The sequence below is a fragment of the Ornithorhynchus anatinus genome, chromosome 7 (genome assembly GCF_004115215.2).
Source record: "Ornithorhynchus anatinus isolate Pmale09 chromosome 7, mOrnAna1.pri.v4, whole genome shotgun sequence".
NCBI lineage: Eukaryota > Metazoa > Chordata > Mammalia > Monotremata > Ornithorhynchidae > Ornithorhynchus > Ornithorhynchus anatinus.
Window position 1 is genome coordinate 71,791,790 of NC_041734.1, and position 27,621 is coordinate 71,819,410.

Genomic DNA, 27,621 nt, shown 5'->3' on the forward strand with positions numbered 1-27,621 from the left:
GGAAAGCTACTTAAACTGGTTTGTATAACATTAAAAGAAAAGATTTTACACAGCAGACAAGTGACAGGGCAGCAGTTGGAATCCAGGCGTCATGACTTCCTTATTAAGCCCCAGAAAATGGTGCAGTCTGTGGTCCATGCAAGAAACTGGGAACTGTGATGTCCTGAGTTTTAATCCCGCTCCTGGCTCCCTATCGGACTGTGACCCCATCCTGCCTCCTCTGGGGCCCTCGGTTAGTCTTTCAGGAAAATGGATACCACAGCCATTGGACTGCATTGATTTTTATTTCCAGACTCAAGGGCTCAGACGAATGTAGCATGGGTCAATTTCCGCTCAGTGCTTCGGATCCCACTTGGGCACTCGGGGATGGGGTGAGGTGGGAGGACGGTAGCACCAGAAAAGGGGGCGTGGGGGTGAAATGGCCTATAGGATCAATGTGATTAGGGAGGTGTCAGCTCTCAGTCTTCTCTCCTCCCTCAGGCCGGGGAGGGGGGAAGGGACTGGGCACACCAGGCCCTTCCAGAACAGTCAGACCTACTACTTCCAGCGCCCAGTGACTTTAGCCTTTCCTCGAGTCTTGGAGCTGCAAGGGGAACAGAAAGAGTGGGTCAGAGGAAAGAAAAGTTGCAGAGCAGCTGTCAGTGGGGCCCAGTTGCCAGTCCTATCTGTCAGCGGCAGGATGGGTGCTACCCAAGGGCCAGACCCACCCAGGGTATCCCTGGTCCTAGGACAGAACCAACATGGACCCCTTGCTCCCCAGTCCTTGGGCCTGGCTTCTGTCTGAGACATTGCAGTCTGAACCCCCAAGCCTGCAGGGCAGCACAATGTTGAGTGTGAGCTCCCTCTAGACTATAAGCTCCTCGTGGGCAGGAAATGTGTCTACCCTCGCTGTTGTAGTGCACTCTCCTAAGAGCTTAGTACAGGGATCTGCACATAGTAAGTGCTTAATAAATACCACTGATGGATTGTCTGTAAGGCAGGGTGGGGCTCAGAATTAACTGGAAATACCTAATTGGCAGGAAATGCGTCATTTCTTTATTTTACATTTCCCAAGCACCTACTAGCATACACTGCACTACAGGGCACTCAATCCATGCTTCTACTACTAGCACTCCTATTATTAACAGTAACAACAATAATCATTCTTTCATTCAGTGGTATCTGTTGAGCTTTTACTGTGTCCAGAGCACTATACTAAGCTTAAAAATAAAATGCTTACTATATACCAAGTACTGTTCTAAGTGCTGGGGTAGATACAAGGAAATAACAATAATATTAAGTGCTTAGTCTGTGCCACACACTGTTCTAACACTAGAGGAGGTTCAAGATAATCAGCTAAGACCCAATCCGTGTCCCACATCGGGTTCACTGTCTAAGGGGAAGTGAGAACAGGTATCAAATCTCCATTTTACAGATGAGGAAACTGAGGCACAGTGAAGTTAAGTGACTCATTCAAGGTTGTTCAGCAGGCAAGTGGCCACGCTGGGATTAGAATCCAGTTTCTCTGACTCGGGCAGTGTGCTTTACATTAGGCCACACTGCTGTTACTCTGCCTCCTCCTCCTCCTCCTGTGTAAGTAAACTATTATTACTACTATAACTACTGTTTTTTCTGACGGTGGGAACCAGTGCAGGGGAAGGCAAAGGGGAGTTTGCTAAAGGCTAGAAAGGGGGGAAAGGTATGAAAAGGAGAGGAGGTGGAGAAGGAAAGAGAAATGGAAGGCACAGAAGGCAGAACTGAGGAGAGCTCAGTTTCCTAATGAGGAGGAAGAGACAGACAGGAAGGAAGAAGAGGTAGGATGAGGGGGTCAGATGACATGGAGAGAGCCTGAATACTTACACTTTCTGGTTATCGTTTATCCGGTTCCGGAGAACATTGATCTGCAAGAAAGAGCAAGAGGGGGACCAGTCAAAGCGGATACCAGTTCCTGGGGCGAACTTGGAGCTGGGATGGAGAAGCCGAGTGTCTGACAAGGCCAAGGCAGAAGGATGAGCGTTGACCATGACTTGGAGGGACCCAAGGGTTCTGTTCCCATCCACCAATTTGACCCCTGTCTGTAGTGACTTCACTGTCAGTGGTGAACCCAGTGTCAGCAGTGTACCCACTGTCAGCATTAACCCCACTGTCAGTGGTGAGATCAGCACGAGAGGTGCCGACCCAGCAGATCTTTCTTCTGGAAAGCTGAGTTTCCTCCTGCTACCAACCACCCTAGCCATGAGCTAGCCAATTTCTGAAAGACCCAAGAAGATGTGGAAAGACCTCAGGTCTGGTAGTCAGAAGGACCAGGATTCTAATCCCAGGTGCACCATGTATCTGCTATATTACCATGGGCAAGCCACTTCACTTCTCTGTGCCTCAGTTCCCCCACCTGCTAAATGGGGATTCAATACCTGTTTTTCCTCCTTCTTAGACTGGAAGTCCCATGTGGGAAATGTTTATCTTGTATCATCCACAGCACTAGTACAGTGCTTGGCACATGGTGAGCACTTAACAAATATAATTGTCATTATGACATCTTGCCCCCATGGCACTGTGGTTCCAGAGACAGACCAGCGATCTCCAGATCCCTAGCCGATTTAGGTCATAGAGACAAACCTGAAAGGGACCTGAGAAATGGGCTGGGGCTGCAGCATGAATGACTTGGGCTAGACATTAGGAAGATCTTTTAACCGGGTGTAAGTCTCAGGAACTGGTGTCTGAGACGTGTTGTAGCATCACTTTCCCCGGAGATCTGGAGCCCCAGAAGAGCTTCCCGTCTGTGGGTGTGTGTCAGTTGGGGGGATGGTGGGTCTCTCTCCCAGCCCTCGGTGGCTGCCCAAGGGGCCTGGAGCCGGGAGGACAGGATGGGTCTTTCAAGGAGTTGGAGGGGCAAAAAGCAGTGTTGAGAAGAGGATGGCCAGTCTCACCTCATACTTCTGCTGCTTGAGTTTCTCCTGCAAGTCGAACTTCTCCGCTTCCAGGTTGTAAATGCTTTGCCACAGGCCTTTAGCCTTCTCCCTGAAGCCCGAACCGGTGGGTCCGAGCCAGGACGACAGAAGCATGGTCAGGGCTCTGCCCATCTCTAGCAGACCCCCGGTCCCAAGCCCCAACCTGAGACAGCCTGTTAACAAGGTCCACCTTGGGCATTATGACTTTCCCAATCCAGAGCCACCTAAAAAAGCCCCGCTGGCTCACTGGCTCCCTGAAGCCCTCCGATTGTGAAGCGACTCCTAAAAACTGTCTCAGAATCCCTAGCAGAGACATAGGTTCCCTCTTGCCCACCAATTCATTTATATTAATGTCTGCCTCCCGCTTTAGACTGTATGCTTGTTGTGGGCAGGGAACGTATCTACCAACTCTAATATTGTACTCTCCCAAGAGCTTAGTACGGTGCTCTACACACAGTAAGCATGCAGGAAGTGTGATTGATTGAATACGTCTTCTTGACCCAGTTCAAGGCAGGCCTCCTGATGTAGGTTTGTGGGGGCAGAGCCACCAGATTTGGCCCAAAAAAGGGTCCCAGGACCCCGGGGGTCACCTGAATGGGCTAGCGCCCCCTGCCGGGGCCCGATGGAACCAACATACAGTCTGGTGAAAGCCTGCCCCCTAGTGTGGATCTTTGGGAACTGCATCTCTCCGATTAAATTGGCCTTTAAGAAAATCCGGCGTCTCCAGAACAACTATAACTTGTTCTCAACTCTTCCATTTTCGTCCCCTCGCTCACCCTGTTTCCCCGGCCTGGAACTCCCTCCGCACCGCCCGGACCCCAGGGCACCACATCACAGCTCTCCCCATAATCAAACCCTTCCAAAAATCCCTAAATTCCTAAAATCTCCTCCGATAATCCCCAACTTCCCGGTGGTATCCAGCCAACAGCTACCTCTAGTGTCTAAAAATGTGTATATGCCCGCTGCCCTCGTGTAAATTTGTATAATCAATCAGTCCTCCCTCCGACTTAGACTGTGAGCACCAAATAGTAATAATAATGGTATTCGTTAAACGCTTACTATGTGCCACGCACTGTTCTAAGCAATGGGTTAGATTCATTCAATAGTATTTACTGAGCGCTTACTATGTGCAGAGCACTGTATTAAGCGCTTGGAATGGACAAATCGGCAACAGATAGAGGCAGTCCCTGCCCTTTGAGGAGCTTACAGTCTAATCGGGGGACACGGGCAGACGAGAACAATGGCGATAAATAGAGTCAAGGGGAAGAACATCTCAAAAAAACAATGGCAAATAAATAGAATCAGGGTGATGTACATCTCATTAAACAAAATAAATAGGGTGATGAAGATGTATACAGTTGAGCGGACGAGTACAGTGCTGAGGGGGTGGGACGGGAGAGAGGGAGGAGGAGAGGGAAAGGGGGGAGAAGAGGGTTTAGCTGTGGAGAGGTGAAGGGGGGGTAGAGGGATGAGAGGGAAAAAGGGGGGAGCTCAGTCTGGGAAGGCCTCTTGGAGGAGGTGAGCTTTAAGTAGGGATTTGAAGAGGGGAAGAGAATTAGATTGTTGGAGGTGAGGAGGGAGGGCATTCCGGGACCGCGGGAGGACGTGGCCCGGGGGTCGACGGCGGGATAGGCGAGACCGAGGGACGGTGAGGAGGTGGGCGGCGGAGAAGCGGAGCGTGTGGGGTGGGCGGTGGAAAGAGAGAAGGGAGGAGAGGTAGGAAGGGGCAAGGTGATGGAGAGCCTCGAAGCCTAGAGTGGGGAGTTTTTGTTTTGAGCGGAGGTCGATAGGCAACCACTGGAGGTGTTTAAGAAGGGGAGTGACAGGCCCAGATCGTTTCTGCAGGGAGATGAGCCGGGCAGCGGAGTGAAGAATAGACTGGAGCGGGGCGAGAGAGGAGGAAGGGAGGTCGGAGAGAAGGCTGACACAGTAGTCTAGCCGGGATATAACGAGAGCCCGTAGCAGTAAGGTAGCCGTTTGGGTGGAGAGGAAAGGGTGGATCTTGGCAATATTGTAAAGGTGAGACCGGCAGGTCTCGGTAACGGATCGGATGTGTGGGATGAATGAGAGAGACGAGTCAAAGATGACACCGAGGTCACGGGCCCGAGAGACGGGAAGGATGGTCGTACCATCCATGGTGATAGGGAAGTCTGGGAGAGGACCGGGCTTGGGAGGGAAGATGAGGAGCTCTGTTTTGCTCATGTTGAGTTTTAGGTGGCGGGCAGACATCCAGGTGGAGACGTCCCGGAGGCAGGAGGAGATGCAAGCCTGAAGGGAGGGGGAGAGGTTGGGGCAGAGATGTAGATCTGCGTGTCATCTGCGTAGAGATGGTAGTCAAAGCCGTGAGAGCGAATGAGTTCACCGAGGGAGTGAGTGTAAATGGAGAACAGAAGAGGGCCAAGAACTGACCCTTGAGGAACTCCAACAGTTAAAGGATGGGAGGGGGAGGAGGCACCTGCGAAGGAGACCGAGAATGACCCGCCAGAGAGATAAGAGGAGAACCGGGAGAGGACGGAGTCCGTGAAGCCAAGGTGAGATAAGGTGTGGAGGAGGAGGGGGTGGTCGACAGTGTCAAAGGCAGCTGAGAGGTCAAGGAGGATTAGAATGGAGTAGGAGCCATTGGATTTGGCAAGAAGGAGGTCATGGGTGACCTTAGAGAGAGCAGTCTCGTTAGAGTGGAGGGGACGGAAGCCAGATTGGAGGGGGTCCAGGAGAGAATGGGAGTTAAGGAATTCTAAGCAGCGATTGTACACGACTCGTTCTAGGATTTTGGAAAGGAAGGGTAGTAGGGAGATAGGGCAATAACTGGAAGGGGAAGAGGGGTTGAGAGCGGGTTGTTTTAGGATGGGGGAGACGTGGGCATGTTTGAAGCACAGGGGAAGGAGCCATTGGATATTGAGTGGTTAAAAATAGAAGTTGAGGAAGGGAGGTGGGGGGGGTGATGTTTTTAATGAGGTGAGAGGAAATGGGGTCCGAGGCGCAGGCGGAGGGGGTGGCACTTGCGAGGAGGGAGGAGATCTCCTCTGAGGATATTGCAGGGAAGGTTGGGAAAGTAGGGGAGAGGGTTGGTGGGGGGGAGGGGAGAGGGAAAGGGGTGACTTTGGGGAGCTCAGACATGATTGTGTTGATTTTTGTGATGAAGTAGGTGGCCAGATCATTGGGGGTGAGAGATGGGGGAGGGGGAGGAACAGGGGGCCTAAGGAGAGAGTTAAAGGTCCAGAACAATTGTCAGGGTGTCCCACTTGGGGCTCACATTCTTAATCCCCATTTTACAGATGAGATAACTGAGGCACAGACAAGTTAAGTGACTTGCCCAAAGTCACACAGCTGGTAAATGGCAGAGGTGGGATTAGAACCCGTGACCTCTAACTCCCAAGCCCATACTCTTTCCACTAAGCCACGCTGCTTCTCTAAGGGACAGAGACTATGTCCAACCTGACTGTATCAACTCAGTACTCAGTTCATTGCTTGGCACATAGTAAGCACTTAACAAGTGCCAAAGAAAACAAAACAAAACATCAAAACAACCCCAAAGTGTGCTTTTAATTGTCAATGCCAATCATTCTTTTGGTAAATACTTTAATGTCTTTATGTCCACCTTCCCATTACAGTGTAACCTACAAGTGGGAAGGCAGGAAATACTCTTCATGTCCTTGTATTTTCCCAACAAGTACAGTGCATGGCATACAGAAGCTACTCAATAAATACCTTTACTCCTCCCATATCTATCTATTCCACCAATCAATTCATAGTACTTAGTGCTGAGTATTCTGTGTGCAGAGCACTGTACTAAGCACCTGAAGAGTACAGAGAGTTAGTAGACATGATCCATGACTCTAAAGAACTTACAATGGATCAGGGAAGATAGTAAAATAATTTATAAGGAGGAGAAAACAACAGAGTAAACAGCGTAACAGGATATGAACATAGGTTCTTTTGGGGTGGGGTGTGAGTCTCCAAGTGCTTAGGGGATGTGGAAGTGCTGAGAGGCAGTTGTGGGAAGGAATAGACTAGGGAGATGAGAAATGAATCAGGGAAGGCCTCCTGGAGGAGATGTGATTTCAAAAGGGCTCTGAAGATGGGGGGAGAGGAGATCAGCCAGATGGGAGATGGGAGTTAGTTCCAGGCAAAAGGGAGGGTGTGAGCAAGAGATATAAGAGAGAAAGAGACCTGGTGAGCCCCATGTGGGACAGGGACTTTGTCCAACCTGATTACCTTGTACCTACCCTAGGACTTAGAACAGTGCTTGACACATAGTAAGTGCTTAACAAATGCCATCGTTGTATTATTATCACTATTATTGGCTTGAGAGGAGTGAAGAGTGTGAGCTGTGGTTTGGTGGGAGAAGAGGGGAGAAAGGATTGAGTGCGAGAAAGGATTGAGTTCAAGAAAGAATTGAGTGCCTTATAACCGAAGATTAGGAGTTTCTGCATTATGTAGAAAGGAACAGAGAACTGTTGGAGGACTTTGTGAAGTGGGGAGGTTTACAACATTTTAGAAAAATAATTTGGGCAGTAGAGTGAAGTGTGATTCCCCTGGAACCCCTCTTCCCTTAGGCCCTCTATTTCCAAATCATCCTGCTCCCAGATCTCCTGCCCAAGACTCCCTGACCCCAGACCCTCTAGCTCCTAGACGTTCTTCCCCTAGGCCCTCTTGCAGCCAGATCCTCATGCTCCAAGCCCTCCCTGCCCCTAGACCTTCCTGTTCCTGAGCCCCCAAGCCTCTTCCCCCTTTCAGTTCCCCCTGCACCTGTACTCCCTGCCCCCTGCACCTGGACCCCCTACCACCAGGTTCCCCTGCACCTAGGCTCCTTTCCCCCAGACCCTCTGCTCCCGGACCTCCTGGCACGAGATTCCCTGCCCCCAGATTTTACCTCAGCTGATCTTCATTCAGATGGTCGATAGCCAGAACCTTCCTTCTCTCCGCCAGGATCTTCTTCTTCTTCTCTCGCTCTGTCTGCTTCTTCCCACCTTTCCTCTCCGTCTGGAGGAGGGGGAATCCAGAAAATGGGGATGCTCCTGACTCATCCCACTCTGAATGCACCACCTCATCTGACTCTTGGGGGAGCCCAGGAACCCAGGAGTCCCACCCAGCCCTTGCCCCCTCCACCCCCTCCCCACTAGTCTTTCAATGACTTTTAATCCTAGAGGTGCCCAGATAGCGATTTAATCCACCCAAAAATTATTCACAACTTTGCAGTTTTTGCCTTCTAAACCCCACCCCCTTTCCTGCCCACTGTTTCCTGTACTTCCACCCCTCCCGTCCCCTATTCTGCCTCTTCCCCCTTGCCATTCCCCACAGTCAATTCAATCCCACTGCTAACTGCTCTATCTCTTTTCCCAGAGATCCCTCATTCAGGAAGCCTTCCCTGACTATGCAGTGAGGAGAGAATACCCACCTTGCCCTGCTCAAACAGGAAATCACGAGAGAGATAGACAGACAGACAGACAGCAGGCAGACAGAGACCCAGGGAGAAAGACACAAGAGAAATAAAGATGGTGGGGGGTTGGAAGGGGGAAGAGGAGAAGGAAAACCAGGAAAAGTTAACAATCTGGCTAGTTTCCCCCAGAGAACACATTTATAGATGCTTATGCCTGGTTGGTCCATGTGCCCATCAGAGCCAGGACTCTGGGGAGCCTAAGGGGAGAAGAAAGAACCATTCTGCTTTGTACCATCTCACCCTGCTTTCTTGGCGCTAAAATAGGGATGGTGGGTTGCCACTGACACTGCCTCGACTGAACTCAAGACAGTATTGGGGATGAAAGAGCATGGGGACAGGCAGATGTAGGCTCCAGGTGTGGCCAGGGCAGTGGTTCCTGGTCGGAAGCTGCCCCAAGACCATTATTGCTATTGATCCCACCAGGATCTTTCCCCGGGAGTAAAGGAGGTTCAAGAGGAAGCTGCACAGATTGGCCTAGGGGCCCCTACATATGGAGGGCAGTTGCAGGATGGGAAGTTTCCTCTGGGGCCAGCCCAGTGGGGTAGGTCAAACTCAAGACAGACCTATGACTTCTATTGGGGGTCAGACTTCCTTAGGTCAGCCCTGATTCTTCCTGAGGCAGTGGGTGAAAACCCTGGACATTTGTATGGGGAGAGGGAAACCGCAAGTGAGGACCCTGATCCCTCCCAGAAGGCCTAGCGGCACCTCGGGGACCCTGACAGACCTCCCACCTTCTGGATATAGCCTCCAAAGTGCAACATGTTTGAGAAGGCCTTCTTCTTCCTGGCTTCGTCTGCAGCCCTCCTCCGGTTCTCCTCCTCCTCCCGACGAGCTTTTTCTTCCTGGGGGCACAGAAGACCTCAGGGGGTTTCTGGGGCAGGTGCCCCTCCCAAGTGTTAAGCTAGACCTTGTGACCTTTGACCCCACCCCTCAGAGTCTGTGGGGAATGTCAAGTTGGGGCTGGCGACTTCTGACCCACCCCCCAGAGTTAGTGGGGGATTGCCAAGACAGGGCTCATGAACTCTGACCCCAGCCCTCAGACTCAGGGGCAGGAGGGGAGAGAGGAATTATTTTCATGCAAGTTTTCCGTTCCTGCAGGAGATCCTTGCAGGGGAGCGGGACCTCACCGCCAACCGCGTCTGCCGCTCCTTCTCTCGCTCACTCCGGATGCGCTGCTGCTCTGCCCGCTCAGCCCGCCGGTTCTCCTGGGGATGGAAGGGGGATGGGGGTGTTGGCACTGGGGCAGAAAGCCATTGGCCACCTGGAGGTTGGAGGGGAAGGGGGAATAGCAGGGTTGGGATGGCCCCAGGATCCTGGGATGACTTGGGGAGCTGGGGAGCAGGACAGGGTCAGCACCATGAACTGGTCACCACTTTCCTACCCTCGAAGATCAACACTGACTCTCCTGGGGTCTCCTCTGATCCCTCCTAGAGGAGTGAAGTGTCCCCTCCCTGCCAGGGCTGGGGGTGAGCCAGGAAACAGGGGGGCAGACGGCATGCTCACAATCCTGTCCTTAAGGGAGATGAGCTCCTCTTCTTCCTTCTTCCGGTTCTCAAAGTGCGCCTCGATCAGAGTCTGTAGCTCATTCAGATCCTTCTCCATGCGCTTCCGGTGGATATCCTGCCAGGGAGGGCCGCGGGAGCTCAGCTCGAGCCCTGCCTTCTGGGCAGTTCTGGAAACGCCTCGCCTTGGTCCCAGAGGGATCCCAGAAGGACCCACTCTTCATTGTGATTGTGGGGATCCTAGAGGGCTGTGGGGCTTAGGCCTTTAGGTTGTCAGCTCCTGAGGGCAGGGAACATACCTACCAACTCTGTTGTATTGTACTCTCCCAAGGGCTTAGCATAGTGTTCTGCACACAGTAAGCACTCAATAAGAACTATTGATCGACTGATCAATAAATACCACTGATTGAGGAAAGCAATGTTGTCTAGAGGAAAGAGCACAGGCCTGAGAGTCAGAGGACCTGGGTTATAATCCCAGCTCTACCACTTATCTGCTGTGTGACCTTGGGTAAGTCATTTCACTTCTGTGCCTCATCTGTAAAATCCAGACTAAGACTGTGAGACCTATGTGTGACAGAGACTGCACAACCTGATCTCTTGTATCTAACCCAGGGCTTGGTATAGTGCACATAGTAAGTGTTTAACAAATACCACAATTTTTTTTTTGATAGAGCGGGATGAGGACTGGGTTTTTCAGCCCTGATGGGAAATGCTTGGGTCATGTCAGCACCCTGGGCTGGGAGAGACTGGGAGTCCTGCTCACTCAGCTATGGGGGGCCACCGGACCCACCACCCCCATTGGCTCTGCAGAGTGGGCACCTGTGCTTGGCTCAGAACACTTGAGTGATAGCAGAAAATCTGGGTTGACAGGAGAGATCACAGGAATTGGGATTCTGGGTGACTGCTCACAGAAAACTGAAGTAAGAAAGGATCCTAGTGTCAGCTTGGCCAGTCTTCTGCCCTGTATAGGAGCCACACTAAGAAGTCTGGCATTTAGTACAATACAATGCACAGTTTCTAATAGATGTTGATAGTTCTTATAATAATTCATAATGATAAATATTAATCATTAATTTTATACTTCCTTTCCATCAAGGGGTACCTTGATAAGAAAATTAATTTTGACCAAGTGGAAACAGTACAGGCTGTCAGAAGAAGTGTTTCTAATTCTAGTTTCACCATAAGCCTGCTTATGACCTTGAGTAAGTCACTTGACTTCTCTATTTCTCCATTTCCTCATCTGAAAAATAGGGATTAAATATCTATTCTCCCTCCCTCTTAGCTGGGATCCATACAAGCTTCACCCACTGGCACATTGCCAGTCCCCTTAGTTCTACCCAATACTCTATCCAATACTCACGTCAAAGTCCACTCTCTCTCCATCTGGGATTTTGGGGGGCACCAGATTGGGCATGAAGGGCCTGGAAGGAAAAGAAACTGAGTCAGGAATGATAAACCAGATTTTAGGGGTCCAGAGTAGGGGGGTCCACAGTTCAGTAAACCCTTCTGTGAGTCAGAACTTGAGATTATAAGCCTCATGTGGGGCAGGGACTGGGTCCAACCCCATTTACTTATATCCACCTTAGCACTCAGTAGAGTGTCTGGCACAAAATAAGTGCTTAGCAAATACAATTATTATTATTCCTTCCTCCCTCCAGGCAATGTTGCCAACAACCAACTCTCAGTTATCCAGGGGCTGATGAACTGGAATGTGAGTTATTCAGACTAATGGGAGTTATTCAGACTTCTTGGCTTATCCTATTCCCCTTGATCACTGCCTTTCAATCAGGCCCCTGGCTCACAGGTAGAGGGACAGGGCTACTAATGATGGGGTTCTGGAACCCAATAAGACTGCGAGCTTCAAGCTAATTTCAACCCATCAGAAGATGGGACATCTAGGTATCTATAAGGGAGTGTCTAGATGTGGGTGATCTAGACAGAATGGGTCTAGAAAGAGGGTCTTATATTAGGGGATGTGCTGCTGGGGATGTGCAGATCAGGGATGTGTAGATGGGGAATCATGAAGATGGGGCCTATGTAGATAGGAGTGTGTACATAGGTAGATGGGGGATGTGTAGATGGAGAAAGAGTAGAAGGGGACGTGAAGATGGGGGATTTGTAGATGGCATATGGTGTAGATGGGGACAAGAGGTAGGAGACGGTTAGATGACAACATATAGATGGGGGGATGTGCAGATAAGGCCATGTTTATTGGGCATGTGTAGAAGAAGCCATATAAATGGGGGATGTGCAGATGGGATGCTTTTAAACAATGAAATGAGAGGTCTAGAGAGAAGGGTTTGTTGATGGGGACTGGCAGATGAGAGGCATCTGAATTGCGGCGGGGAGGAGGTCTAGATATCTAGATTGGGGGCATCATGGTGTCTCAAAGAGTATGTCTGGATAAGGTATGTAGATAGGAGGAGTCTCAAAGATGGGGATGTAGGTGGGAGCATGTAGATAGGGGGTGCCTAGGCAGGGAGCATCTAAATATATCCCGCCTTCTAGGCCATGAACTTCCAGCAGAGCTCTGAACAATAATAATGATGACATTTGTTAAGCGCTTACTATGTACAAAGCGCTGTTCTAAGTGCTGGGGAAGATACAAGGTGCTCAGGTTGTCCCACATGGGGCTCACAGTCTTAATGCTCATTTTACAGATGAGGTAACTGAGGCACAGAGAAGTTAAGTGACTTGCCCAAAGTCACACAGCTGACAAGCAGTGGAGGTGGGAGTAGAACCCATGACCTTTGACTCCCCAGCCAGTGCTTTTTCCACTGAGCCACACTGCTTCTCTAAAGCAGTCTGCCACTGGCACTCAGCCACTGTGAGCTAATTAGAGCAGGCTGGAGACGGAACCCAGGAAGTCTCTTTCCCCCGGGTCTTCCCGTCAGTAGCCAGCACGGCCCAGGACCCATCCCACTTACTTGGGCTTTGGTTTTGACTCCTCCACTGGTTCATCTGCAAAACACAAGAAAAGCCCCTGGGAAGCTAGTGGACAACAGCAAACCCCTCTGTCTCTGCTTTTAAATCACTGTGGGAAAGCTGCCCCCTCCAGAAAGCCTTCCCTGATTCACCCCATCCACTCTCCAATCCTTTAGCACTGTTTGTGTTCTCTTCCTTCCCCTTACCTCTCATTTCTCAACCCCAGAGAGCTCTTCACATTGCTCCAAGAGGAGGTCTGCTCCTCCCGACTGAAGCCATCTTTTCATCCACCCTGCCAACCCTGGACTATTGTCCTCCTCCCCTTCCTCCTCTTTTTACCTTCTGCTTCTTTCGCTTCTTCCTCTTGTTCTGTTTCTATATGAGAAGAGAGACATGTTTCTATGTGAGGCAGGATAACATGTCACATAACTCCTGAATCAGAACCCCTGAGGACAGAATAATCTTACACCCCAGCCCCCTATCTCCAGTACTCAAAAAAAAAATCTGTTAAGGGCTTACTATGTGGCAGACACTGATAGAAGCACTGGATTGGATACAAGCAAATTGGACTGTACTCAGTTCTCCCACATGGGACTCACATTTTCAATCCCTGCTATACAAATGAGGTAACTGAGGCACAGAGAAGTTAAGTGACTTTCCCAAGGTTACAGAGTGGACTAGAGGCAGAGCTGGGACTAGAACCCAAGTCCTTCTGACTCCCAAGCCCATGATCTATCCACCAAGCCACTCTCCTTCTCAAGTCCTCCCAGGTCCTGGGCTTGATTCTCATCTCTCCCTCCTCTGACACCTGGCTCCCTCCCCATTCATCCACCAGCTCTCACCACTTTCAGAGCCCTCATGAAATCCCACCTCCTTCATGCTGCCACCCCTAATTAACTTTCCCCTCCCCAAGTCCCATCTCTACTCCTCTCATTTTACCACTCAGGCCCCCACAGCTTCTGGTAACACTTTTGTACAAATCAGTTTATGGATTCAATTATTTAACCACTAATTCATTCACCTATTTTCTAGTCTCTTTCAAATCCTTTAACTAATTCATTCTGCCTTTTATCTCTCCTCCACCCTCATTAGATTGTAAACTCCTTGAGGGTAGGGACGATATCATTTATCTCTGTTATACTCTCCCAAGTTTTTAGTACAGTGCTCTAGCACACAGTAAGCACTCAATAAATAGTACTGATTGATCAATTGGAATCCCAACCTCCTGTCTCTCCCCACTCCAGTCCATACTTCATGCTGCTGCCTGGATCTCCTTTCTACCAAAATGTTCAGGACATGTCAGCCCCCTCCTCAGAAATCTCAGGTGGTTACCTATCCACTTCTGTACCAAACAAAAACTCCTCACCATTGGCTTTAAAGCACTCTATCACCTTGTTCCCTCCTACCTCACCTCTCTTCTCTCCTTCTACAACCCAGTCCACACACTTCACTCATCTGGTGCTAACTTTCTCACTGTGCTTTGATCACCCCTGTCTTGCAGTCCACCCCGGCCCACAACCTGCCTGTGGCCTGGAATGCCCTCCCTCCCCAAATTCGCCAATCACTCTCCTCGCATTCAAACCTTATTGAAGGCTCCAAGAAGCCTTCCCAGACTAAGCTCCACTTTTCCTCATCTCCCACTCCCTTCTGCATCACCCTAATTTGCTCCCTTTGCTCTTTCTGCCCCGTCCCAGCCCCACAGCACTTATGTATATATCTGTAATTTTAGTTATTTGTATTGACCTCTAGACTGTGAGCTCATTGTGGGCAGGGATTGTCACTGTTCATTGTTGCATTGTTCTTTCCCAAGTGCTTAGTACAGTGCTCTGCACACAGTAAGTGCTTAATAAATACAATTGAGTGAATGAATGAATCCCACCAGAGTTGCCTTTCAGCTGGGTTTCCCCATAAACACTCAACCTCCCTGTTCAGTTTGACCATTCACCTCCTTGGAGAAATAACCAGCATTTGTTATTCCTTCCAGCTTCTGGGATTTAAGGATTCTAGCCAATCACTTGGCAAAATTTGAGAACCTTGGCTTTCAGCCGGGCACACAAGGAACAGATTCATGCTGACAAAATCTAGAGGGTTGTCTTGAGTGCTTTCCTCTTCCTAAGAGGATCTGTTTGGAAGATCTCCAATAGCTCCATATTTATTCCATCTCGGAGTTCCAAATTACCCTCCACCATCCAGAGGGCATGGGGGCTGGTAGAGGTTTCTCCTGAGTGTGATACCTTCTGCTTTGGTCTCCGCAGATTCCTCCTCTGCAGGCTCCTCTTGCTCTGAAAGACAGTGAGGATTGCACAAGGTGAAGGTATGAGCAGCCACTTATGGTTTTTTTGTAATCCAGGAAAGACCTCAAGCTCCCAACCAAGGGAAAGGGGAGAGTATTTGGTGACTTTTCACTTCTGGGAATTGGAAGCATTTGGTCTAGAGCAGTGATCAGAAACCCTTTTTTCTTTTCTTTTTCTCTTTATGGCATTTGTTAAGCACTTACTATGTGCCAGGCACTATACTAAGGTCTGGGGTAGGTACAAAGGCTGTGTTAGGTTGGATACAATCCCTGTCCCACATGGGGCTCCTAATCTTAATCCTCGTTATTTTGCAGATGAGGTAACTGAGGCACAAAGAAGTGTAGTGACTTGCCCAAGGTCACGCAGCAGGCAAAGAGTGAAGCTGGGATTAGAACCCAGGTCCTTCTGACTCCCAGGCTATGCTCTATCCACTGGGCCACTCTTCTTTTTGTATAAAAGAGTCAAACACAATGAGAACTTTGAGCATTTGGTGTGCAAAGAGCCAATCATACAATTTAAACACACATTGCACACAATGATGTAACTGACTTCTTTGTGAATTTAATGGCTGTAAATGCCTGATCCCTCACCCTGCGTGGCTGCCACCCCTGGCCCAAGAGCTAGATATGACTCCTGAACTACAGGTCTCCAACTCCTGACTATTCCAACTCTTTCCTTGTACCTGATGAATTTGAGGCTTTAGCCTGGGCTGGTTGACTAGAACCTACTTAACAATATTACCTTGGATTTGTAGTTGGCTTATAATTTTTCCAGAGCAATTTCACATCACTAATTTCACTTTTAGCTGCCCAACACCCCTGTAAGTTTGGGAGAGGCAGGTATTATCATCCTCATTTTACAGATGAGGAAATTGAGGCCCAGAGAGGTCCATTGACCTGGCTAAAATCACACAACAGGCCAGTAGCAGAGAGGGGACTAGAACCCAGGCCTTCTGACTCACAGCCCCAGGTTCTTTCCATTAAGCCATGCTGCCTCCCATAACCTCAAGTGTTTGTGGGTAGGTCAACCATGAGGAAGACCAAAAGCTTCTTTTGGGTCTCAGGCAGCCTGGTCCAAGGTAGGGGTAGGGTCAATTCCTGCACTAAACTGGTCCGGTCTACCCTTTTTCAATAAATCAGTCAATCAATTACATTTATTGTGTGTTTATTGTGTGCAGAGCAGAGCATACAGTAAGCCAGCAGCATTGCAGGTACTAGTGTAGACTGTAAGCTCATTGTGGGCAGGAAATGTGTTTATTGTTACATTGTATTCTCCCAAGCACTTAATACAGTGGTCTGCACACAGTAAGCACTCAATAAAAGTGACTAATTGTTTGCAGGGCTTGAAGAGAATGGGAGGAATCATCTGGCTGACATTAGCTCTAGTGAACTCTAGGGACTAAGAGTTAGCATTTGCTAGGAGACTGTAAGTGTTGTTCAAGTTTTTCATTCTGAGCCTAGCTATTGCTGGGCATTTCCATTGTGCAGGGGAGGGCAATGGATTCATCAGTCAATCAGTCACTGGAGTCTTAAAGAAAAGGCTACCAAGACCTGGTCTGACTCGCCCACCTTGGAAACATCAAATCCTAGCCCGTATCTCCTCTCTCAGCCTTCCGGGCTCATGGAGCAGAGATAGGCAAAGAGTGGGGTAGCCCAGCAGGGAGGTCTGGGCTAGAGGAAGCCTGCAGAGATGGTAGCAGTGGCAAAACTCTCAGGATCGGGACACCAACAGCCTCCCACTCACCCCCTCTCAGAGGTAGGGAGGGGCAGGGGACCTTCAATCCTCTCCTCCCTGAGAGTCTATTGCCCACCTTACGGGGCTAAGCCCCTTGGGGAAAGCCAAGTGTGAAGAGGGTCTCTGAGGAGAGGGCAGGGTCAAAAAGGGATTTCAGCGTGGTGGGATGAGAAGGGTCTTTGAGGCAGGGAGAGAGTTGGGACAGTCCTCTCACCCTGGTAGAAAAAGATTATCCAAACAGTTTTATTGAAAACAGCTTTTAAATCATATAGAAACAGGGTGGGGAGCAGGGGGGCTGAAATAACTTATAGGTCTATGATATCTTTGTGTGGTTTCAAGTCTAAATAATCAGGAGAATTTGTCTGCACAGATTGCAGCTCAGCACCAAGAGAGGAGAAGGCCAAACCTTGATGACAGGAAGATGAGAAGCATCAGGGCCCAAGCAGACCATGAAGGGGCCAGGGAAATGGTCAGGTAGAATCCAAGATACACCCCTGGCCCCCACCCCTGCTCCTACTTCTGGTGAACTGAGACCTATTTTGGTAAGGCAGGGAAGAGGAAAGAGGGGGAAAGGAAGGCAGAGAATGGGCAGGAAAGGGGAAAGGCAGTACTACCGTCGTCTTCCTCTGCCCACTCTTCTTCTTCAGAGCCTGGAAATGGCAGCAGCAAAAGCAAGAGTTGACAGTGGTTAGTTAGTCGATCAGCGCAAAGCGGGGAAAGAGGCACTGCAGCTCTCCACTCCACTTTTGTTTTCTGGAGGGCCATAGAGCCACTTTTCTAGGGTGGAGGGGAAGGCCAAACCCATCCCTCCCACAGAGGGAAATATACACCTCACTCTATCACACACACACACACACACACAGAGCCCCCCAACATGGGAAGGAGAATCTGGTTGTCGGTCCTACATGTAATAAAACTTCTGTTTGACTGTCACAATGTGCGGCATCCCTGTCTGAATACTTGTCGCCTCTGTGCCTCTGCAGGAATATGGTAGAAAGGAATGAAAGCAGGTACTTGGTGCTGTGCAAAGCACTATTACTAGAATCAATTCCTACAGGCAGGTTCTCAGGCCTTAAGTCTCAGGACCGAGGCTCATCCTCTCTCTTGGCGAGAAAGTTCATCCTTTCCACACATCCTCAGAAGCAGCCATAGCAGAAGCAGCAGCAGCAGCAGCAGCAACAGCAGCAGTAGTCTGGGAGTCTATCCGGAAGGTTAGTTTGGATTCAACTCCCAGAACTGTGCTACCCGAGGGAGCCGCTATTAGCCTGAAGGAAGTCAAACTCCATGAGTGAGGGTGGAGAGACAAGGTGTGGAAGAGTTAGGCATTCCCCCACCCCCATTCTAGAAGCCCCATTCCCAAAACCAGCTGCAAAGAACTGGGTTTCCACTTAAGAAGACCATGTGGAGAAGTTCCATGCTGCCAATTCCTGAGCTGATAGATTCTCTCCAACTTCTCTGTAAATGGCTGATTTTTGGTAAAGCTTGAAGCAACTCTCTTCCAACCTGAGCAAGGGGGAAAGTTCCCCAGAGGACGGGAGTGGCAGAAGTTTCAGGTGGCTCTCTGCACCCCAGTAGTCCACCTGTCCCCCCTACCTCCACCCCAGCAGGTACCCATCCCCGAGTGTGAACCAGGGTGTTAGTGTTGGCAGGTGCCAGTTGGGTGGGGGTAGGGCCCACTACCACTGGGTTAGATTAATGATCTAATTAATGAATGTTCTCACTGCAACCACCACCACCAAGGTGTCCAGGTATAAATCTTGATCAGGTCTGTGTCAATATGAGGAGGGTCTGCCCTGCCCCACCTTTTTCCTTCATCCCTCCCAGCAGTGCCCTGACCTGCTCCCTCCTACCCACCTCTTTCTTTCGGGGAAGACAGGGAGGCTGAACAGACCTCTCCCTAATTCCCTCCTGCTGTACATTAGTAGCAGCCCAATCCACTCTGCCTTAGATAACCTGCATGTAGGAGGAGTTACCTGGCCACACCCCTGGGAACCCCCAGATGTGGCTGGTTGGGCTGGGCAAGGAGATGGTATAGAGGTGAATGAAGGTCTGAGGGTACAGGCAGGCTCCTGTGCTGATCTCAGTTTTGGAGAGTGGGATTTCTGTGACTGGGCTTCCCAGGACTGGGGGTCCTCTGGAGGACTTGGGAGGAGTGGTAATTCAACACAGCAGCTTGTAGACATTACTTCTTTCCTCTCCCCACACCCCGTTACCCGACAAGACAATGAGTAAATGTGATGAGTGACTGAGAGTCCAACCCTGCAGGTAGGGGAACAAGGAGCTTGGGTTTCTACAGCCCTGGGTCATCAACCTTTTGGGAGTAAAAACAAAAAAGCCAAAAAAACCCACCTTCCTCAGCTTCTTCTGTCCAGATGAGGAGGGGAGAGAGCAGAGAAGAAGGAACATGGTCATTTTAAAGTCTCAGCATCTCTTGAGCCAAAGGAAGACAAATCTTGTTTTCTTACCTTCCTGCTCCCTGTGAACAAAGGCCCAAGGGGTTAGCCACAAGACCTAACCCCTGATCCAGTGATCTAGGCTCCCCACCCCCTAAGCCCACCAACTCTTCTAAACCCAAAATAGCCCTAGGACTGAGCCCTCTTATCTAAGGAGCCCCTGGCTTCCACCTCAGCTGGAAAGAATGCAGAGCAGAGCTGCCTGAAGAGCAGCTGATAATCAGGAGGGTGGAATGTGGACAGCCAGGTCAACCCTTATCACTAAACACCTCAAATGGGTAAAAGGAGGGCAGCTATTGCCACACATACACATACACACACACACTTGTACCACATCCACTAACCCATTAATTAACATATGCTTAGCGTGGCTCAGTGGAATGAGCACGGGCTTGGAAGTCAGAGGTCATGGGTTCTAATCCCACCTCCGCCACCTGTCAGCTGTGTGACTTTGGGCAAGTCACTTAATTTCTCTATGCCTCATTTACCTCATCTGTAAAATGGGGATTAAGACTCTGAGTCCCATTGTGAGACAACCTGATTACTTGTACCCCCCCAACACAAGTGTTTAGAACAGTGCTTGGCACATAGTAAGCTCTTAACAAATGCCATCATCATCAGATGCCGCCACCCCTCCCCAAGTGTGGACACTCCCATGTGCACATTCATGTATACACACACCACATATACACACACACTCACATATTTTCACCACACACAAGTTTCTCACACAACCTCAGCCACCTAGCCAGTTTGGTAGGTCGATTGAAATCTTCCCCTGGGAGTGTTTTAGAAAGGTGGTAGAGAAGCTTGGGGTGTGGATGGGAGGTGGAGAAATTTTCTGGGAGGGGCAAAGGAGGAGGAGGATTTTTTAGAGATGGGTGGGAGGGAAGATGAGGGAAGAGGGTTTAAGAATGGGGCAGAAAGGGAAAAAGGAGTCTGGACTGGGGGCTGCAGGATAGACAAGGTGACCTTAAGGGCTGGGATTGCAGATAACCATCACACACATTGGCTTTCCCAGATCTGCTACTTACTCTTCGTAGCTTTCCACGACTTCTTCTGTGTCAGACATGGCCAAGCCGCTTAACAAAGAAAGAGTGGATTTTGGTGAAAAGCTAAGCAGTATGGTGTTTTCTTTTAAAAAAAAGTTCCTTGTCAAGTGTTGGGCTACGTGTTAAGCATTGTTCTAAGCATTGAAGTAGATACACCGCTTAGAACAGTGCATGGCACATAGTAAGTGCTTAACAAATACCATCATTATTATACAAGTTAATCAGGTTGGACACAATCTCTGCCTTACATAGGGCTTACAGTCTAAGTAAACAGGAGAACAGGTATTGCATTCCTATTTTACAGGTGAGGAAATTGAAGCACAGAGAAGTTAAGTAACTTGCCCTAGGTCACACAACAAGCATGTGGCAGAACAGGAATTAGAACCCAGGTCCCCTGATTTCCAGACCTGTTTTTTTTTCCACTAGGCCACCACTGCTTCACAATTCTTTGGGATATAAATGTGATATACGTGGTATTTGTAAAGTGCTTATTTATGTTCCAAGTACAGTACTAAGCATTGAGGCTTGGTGGGGCTTGGGTGCTCAGGAGACTGTAAGCCCATCAAAGGGCAGAGACCCTCTCTATCTGTTACAGATTTGTACATTCCAAGCGCTTAGTACAGTGCTCTGCACATAGTAAGCACTCAATAAATACTGTTGAATGAATGAATGAATGACTCATTTCACCCAAAAATCAAAGGTCATAGGAGACCAAGTTTCCAGCAGAAGTATGCCTAAGGCAAGAAGCCTGGGGTACGGCTTCCTTCTTGGAAGAACCTGGCAGCCAATGAACTCCTGGGCCTTTCGTGTCATGGATCTTCCTGCTCTCCTCCCAGGGATTTTTCCTGCAGGTCTCCCAGCCCAGAGCACTCTTTGGAAGGGGGAAAACACAGCTGCCTACACAGATGCAGATAGACTCATATTTACCCCACCCCTTCTAGTCATTCATTTAAAATTAAATGAATAACCTTCCAGTGTTCCAAAGCTGCAAACCTGCATTTAGGCCTCTTGAATTTGATAAATTACCCTTCTGGCTAATCAGCTTCTAGCTATCATTTTACCCTCACCACCCCTGGGGCGACGCAGAGAACACTATTCCACCAATAGGGAAGCAGGGCCTGGAGAGGGGATGACAACACAGGACAGCCCAGGCACCAGTGGAAGAGCTGCACCCTGTGTGGATTTATATGGTTCTTTCTGCTAGACCCTGCTGCCTCTCCAATGAGGGTCCAGGTTTCCCAGAATCCTCCACTGGGTCCTCAAGGCACCAATCAACCCATCAATAATATTTAATGGGCCCCTTCTGCATGGAGAGTTCTGTCCTGGTGCTGGGGAACATTCAGTAGAAATAAAACCAATCAATTGTATGTACTGTGTGCTTACTGTATGTAGAGCACTCTATTAGCTACTTGGGAGAGTAATGAAACAGAGACTATAGATATGCATGGGCCCAGGAGTCAGAGGACCTGGGTTCTACAAATACCAACATTATTATTATTATTATTAATCCTGATTCTGCCACTTGCTTGCTGTGTGACCTAGTGCAAGTCACTTAATTTCTCTGTTTCACAGTCACCTCATCTGTAAAATAGGGATTAAATAACTGATCTCCTGCCTACTTACATTGTGAGCCTCATGTGGGATAGGGACTTTCTCCAAACTGATTAATTTGTCTATCCCAGTGCTTAGAATAGTGTTTGACACATAGTAAGCACTTAATAACTAATACTATTATTATATATTCTCTGATCTCAAGAAATTTACAGTCTAATGGGGAAGACAAGTTGACACGTATTGCCAGATAGACAAAAGGCCAAAGCTTAGTTATGGCAGGATAAAAACAAAAGTGATCGAATAGAGAGGTCACAAAGAAATGAACAGATGGGCTTTTGAGTGCTTAGATGGCCAATGAGGTTGGTATGACCAGTTGGGTGGGTCATGATTCCAGAAGTCTCAGTTAAGCATTGACTCACCTAAGCACCAACCATCCAATGGGATGTGACTCTAAGTCAAGGGGCTATTGAATGGGCCATCCCCTTGGCAAATGACTCTTCACTGTTGGGATCACTTGACCACAAGGATCCAGGTGCTCTCAGGGAGGATGCTTGCCAGCCCACATCTCTCCACCCTCCGGCTGCTCAGCTCTCTCATCTGAGCGCCAAACTTGGGACTCTGAGAAAGGCTAACCCTGGGTAAGATTATCTTCATCTGCTCTTGGGCAAGTTCCTGGAAGGGGATTCTGAGGCTACTGGAATTGGTGATGATCTGTGTGACATCATTAGGGAATAGGATTAGGTGATGGACAGATGGGCCACTTGACATGACCGCTAGGAATGTCCCCTGGAAGTTCAGGGAAAGCTGTCCCCTCTCCCTCATCCTGGCTAGGTTGTAAATTCCCTTCTAGGCTGTAGGATCCTTGAGGGCAGGGATTGTACCTACTCACTGTCTATTGTACTCTCAAGCACTTAATATAGTGTTCTGCACACAGTAGACACTCAATAAATATCCTCTTCTCCCACTCCTTTCTGCATTACCCTGACTTGCTCCCTTTGTTCTTCCCCACTCCCCACTCCAGTGCTTGGTGTCTTCCCTCCCAGGAGCCCCTGGCAGAGCTCAACTTGGGCAAACCAGTTCCACTCCCAATTCCCCCTGACTTTCCTCCTGGCCAGAGTACTCCAGAGTACTCCAAACCCGGGGAGAGGAGGGTTTGGAGAGAGGAAACCCTGCCAGTAACACCCTCTGGGCTTCCCCTGTGGGTCCAGCCCACAGATGCTGACTGCCCTCTCCCCTCTGCTTCCCTACCCCAGCTAACAATTGTATTAATTGTGTTTATGCAGTGCTTCCAATATGCCAAGCAAAGGTGTAGAAGCCACACAATCAGACTGGTCACAGTACCTTTCCACATTAGGCTCCCTGTCCAGAGGGAGGGGAGAACAGAGATTTAATGCACATTTGACAGATGATGAAACTGATGCCCAGAGAAGTTAAGTGACTTGTCCCAGGTCAGACATCAGGAACAGAACCCAAGTCTCCTGACTCCCAGGCCCAAGTTCTTTCCACTATTTTTTTATGGTGATTCTATTTATTGTGATAATGTTGTCTTGTTTTTGTTTTGTTCTGCTTTGCTCTGCCATCTGTCTCCCCCCAGTTAGACTGTGAGCCCGTCAATGGGCAGGAATTGTCTCTATCTGTTGCCAAATTGTACATTCCAAGGGCTTAGTACAGTGCTCTGCACAGAGTAAGTGCTCAATAAATACTATTGAATGAATGAATGAATGGTATTTGTTAAGCACTTACTGTGTGCCAGGCATTGTATTAAGTGCTGGGGTAGATACAAACCAATCATTCATTCATTCATTCAATCAGGTTGACCACAGTCCTGGTCCCACAGTGGGCTTGCAGTCTTAATCTTCATTTTACAGAAAAAGTAACAAGCACAGAGAAGTTTAAGTTTCTTGCCCAAGGTCACTCAGCTGACCAGTGGCAGAGGCAGGTTTAGAACATAGGTCCTACTGACTCCCAGGCCCATGCTCTCTCCACTAAGCCATGCTGCTTCTCTAGGCTGCCAGCTCTGCCCACAGGGTGGTGGATCTCCAGATCCAGTCCCCAAGACCGCTGCTCTCAATAAGTCTCCAGTCAAGATGGCCTCTCAGTGGAGCAAAGGGGAGAGATAGCAACACCTTTCCTTTGTTCCCCTGTGAAGGGGGCCAAGGCAGCTCGGCAGGGAGGATGAGGAGGAGATAATGAGGGAGGTGATAAGCCACTCCGCCTCTCTGACTGATAGCAAACATAAAGCAGGCCCTTTGGCTGTGGAAAAAGAAGGGCCTGGAAGGGTTGGGTGGAAAGCCTGTTGGGTATCTGCCCTCCTCAGAGCCCTCCTTTGGCTTCCAAGGAGAAATCACCCAAGAGGCCAGTCACTATTTGCTTTCTTTCGAGGTTGGTGGGAAGAGCACAGGCCTGAGAATCAGAGGATCTGATTCTCATCTCAGCTCTGCCACCTGCCAGCTGGCTGTCCTTGGGCCAGTCACTTAACTTCTCTGAGTCTCAGTTTCCTCCTCTGGTAAATGGGGATAGAATTCCTGTTCTTCCTCTCCTCAGACTGTGAGCCCTGGGTGGGGACAAGGACTGGATCTACCTAGCCCAGCACTTAGCAGTGCTTGGCAGACAATAAGTACTTAAAGATCAGCATTATGTTTATTATGAAGCAACCTTTACTCCCCACAAATCCCTGAAATCCGGAGGCTTCTCTGCTAGGTGCAGCCTAAAGGGTGGATGGATTGATGGAGAGTCCCTTGAAGAGAAAGTGCCAAAGTCAACCCAGCCCAGACCAGGGAGGCTCCCAGGTCTGCTCCAGTAGAGGCTGCCTTAATCCACGGTCTGGGACAACCAGAAAGAGGGGAAAGAGGTGAATTTAGCATCTCAAACCCTCAGAGGTGCTCCTGCCTCTCCAGAGTGGGATGACCCCTCACCCACAGGGAAAGCTGGAGAGTGAAGAGGGTTTGGAGACCTCAGCTGAGGCAGTGGGATTTGAGGCGGGGAACCTCAACAAGATTAAGGAGGGAACAGTGGGGAGATCCAGGACAGAGGATTGCAAGCCTGGCCTTGCAAAAGAGCCCAGGCTGGGATGAGTAAAGAAATATGCAGAATCCCCATATATCCTCCACCCAAGGCAAGAACTAAAGGGTGACACATGGGGGACGGAGGGTGGATGAGCTTCTTGTCAGATCTGGTTCCCTTTTGCCCCCTCTCCTTTGATGGTTTTACCCAGGCTGGGGATTCCCCAAGACTGCATCTGTGACAATTAGTGGCATGGCCTAGTGGAAGGAACACAGACCTGGGAGTCAGAGGACCTGGATTCTAAACCTAGCTGGACCACTTACCTGCTGTGTGACCTCGAGCAAGACAAAGCTTCTCTGAGTTTCATTTCCCTCATCTGTAAAATGGGGATTCAATGGCTGTTCTCCCTTCTACTTAGACTGTGAGCCCCATGTGGGACAGAGACTGCCTCGAACCTAGCTAATTTGTATTTACCCCAGCGTTTAGTACCGTGCTTGGCACTTAGTTAGCACTTATTACCACCATTATGATTACCTTGAAATAGAGTGAGGTAACAGTTGGGAACATAGGTTCCAGCTGTTGGGGTCATAACACCCTCTGACCCATTTCCAACCACAGGCCCCCACACCTGTCCAATGCCCTCTTACCACAGCTCAGCAGGAAGGGGAATCTAGGTCTCTAGGGTGGGACCCAAATGTCACCTTGTTCATCACCCCTGCCTTCAGAGTCCGGTGGGAGGGTGCCCCAACCTTGCCCTATATCGGGATAACTGACTCAAAGGGCAGATGATCTCTGCTTTCTGCCTGCAGAGTATTCATTTCTGACCCTGAGCTGCTGTTCACCCCCCGCCCCCCTCAGCAGGGACACTGTCCCTAGAGGAAACGGGGTGAAAATGCAAAGGGATTGATTTAGATTATACTTAAGGAAAAACGTTTAGACCAAAAGGGGTGTTAGACTCTGGAATGGATGGCCAGAAAAGCCTTGGAATTTCTTTCTTCAAAAAACTCTGAAGGGCTAGAAGTCTCGCAACAACTGGGAGACTTCCGAGACAAGAGGCAGGGAGATGGATGTAATGACCCCTAATGGTCCCTGCTATGGCCTGGGACTTGAATCTCTGTCTGACTCCCTCATCTAGATGTGTTCACCTGCTCCTGGGATCCCAGACATTGACAGATGGCACCTACAGGCTCCTCCAAATCGCATCTCTGCCCCCCAAAGCAGTCCCTCAACCCTCTGCCCCTCCTTGTCAGAATCTTCCTGGATTGAGGTCTGAGATCTTACCTCAGAGACAGTCTCAGCTCCCTGCCGCTGGTGCCTGCGAAGTGGAACTGGTGGGTGAAAGAGAGTGGGGGGAGGTTTTAACCAGGCCAGCTGGGCTCCCTGCCCTGGCCCAGAGCACCGGTCCTGATTGGAGGAATGTCAGAGGAGAGAGGAATGTTTGCGATAGTCACCGTGGCTATTTTGGCAGGTGCGTCGGACTCGGCTCGTGGCTCCCAGCCGCTCCATACACATACACCGCCTCCCGCCCCAGCAAAGCCTTATATGCACATGCAATTGTCTGGTGGCTAAGATGGACTATTTTAGATCAGGACCTGGGGCCGACCCTCGAGAGCCAGGCAGAGATGGGATACAGGCCAGCTGGCCCCTGCCACCATTCAGATAAGCAGACACCCTGGTGGGGGCTGAACGGTGGAAGGTAGGCCAGGAAGGTGGGCCAATCCCAGCCAGTCTGAGCGTTGGCCTGGTCCCTGGCTTTATTCTGTTTTCTGCCATCACTGGACTCCTCGGGGAGATGCGAGACCTCCCTGAAAAAGACCAGTGGAGTCCGGCGGTTAGAGCCTGCCACTAAATATGCTTAGAACAGTGCTTGGCACATAGTAAGCGCTTAACAAATACCATAATTACTATTACTATAAAGCAGCTGAATGTAGAGAAAGTGATTTGAGGTCAAGTGGCTGGGACATGGCCATAATATTTATTGGGAGCCTATAATGTGTAGGGCACTGTGCTGAGTGTCCTAGGGACACTGTGTGGCTTTTCACCTTTCCTTCCAGGGCAGGGCTCCACTTGTCATGTTCCAGTGTGGGGCACCTTGAAGGAGGGTGCCAGACCTGGGCCAGAGTGAGGCAGAGCTTCTTGGTGGGCCCAGAATGCCCTCATCTGTTCACTAAAACCTTCACAACACACCTGGGAAGTGGTGCGGTCTAGTGGGTTCTCATCCCACATCTGCCACTTGTCTGCTGGGACAAGCTGCTTAACTTCTTTATGTCTAAATTTCTTCATCTGTAAAATATGGATTAAATACCTGATCTCCCTCCTCAGACTACTAGCTCCATCTGGGACAGTGACTGTGTTTGATCTTACATGGTATATATCTCAGCTCTTTATACAGTGCTTGGCACTTAGTAGGTGCTTAACAAATTCTATTTCTCAATCAGCTCATCCTCTCCTATTAGAGAAGCAGCATGCCATAGCGGATAGAGCACAGGCTTGGGGGTCAGAAGGTCATGGGTCTTGATCCCTACTGTCGCTTGTCTGCTATGTGACCTTGGGCAAGTCACTTCACTTCTCTGTACCTCATTTATCTCAAGTGTAAAATGGGGATTGAAAGTGTGAGCCGCATGTGGGACAGAGACTGTGTCCAACCCCATTTGCTTGTATCCACCCCAGCACTTAGTACAGTGCCTCGTACAAAGTAAATGCTTAACAAAGGGGAAAGAGCCCGGGCTTGAGAGCC

The 27,621-nt window shown here is 49.5% G+C and overlaps 1 protein-coding gene across 6 annotated transcripts; it reads right to left on the reverse strand.

Moving 5' to 3' along the window:
* Positions 1-265: 265 nt before the first annotated feature.
* On the reverse strand, positions 266-26,241 carry TNNT2 (troponin T2, cardiac type). 6 transcript variants are annotated; one of them, XM_029069044.1, is made up of 17 exons: positions 26,166-26,240; positions 20,310-20,357; positions 19,288-19,298; positions 19,172-19,183; positions 17,437-17,472; positions 15,029-15,076; positions 13,134-13,169; positions 12,797-12,830; positions 11,230-11,290; positions 9,871-9,987; positions 9,495-9,572; positions 9,099-9,209; positions 8,326-8,331; positions 7,801-7,910; positions 2,907-2,997; positions 1,840-1,880; positions 266-583 (listed from the first exon to the last, which is right to left on the reverse strand). In XM_029069044.1, the coding sequence occupies exons 2-17, from the start codon at positions 20,345-20,347 to the stop codon at positions 538-540; spliced, it is 876 nt and encodes a 291-aa protein (XP_028924877.1). In that variant the 5' UTR covers positions 20,348-20,357; positions 26,166-26,240; the 3' UTR covers positions 266-537. The 6 variants fall into 6 exon arrangements, with proteins under 6 accessions (XP_028924877.1, XP_028924875.1, XP_028924878.1 ...); XM_029069042.1 differs by having other exon boundaries at positions 19,172-19,186; XM_029069045.1 differs by lacking the exon at positions 8,326-8,331 and having other exon boundaries at positions 19,172-19,186; positions 26,166-26,241.
* Between the last annotated feature and the right edge of the window lie 1,380 nt (positions 26,242-27,621).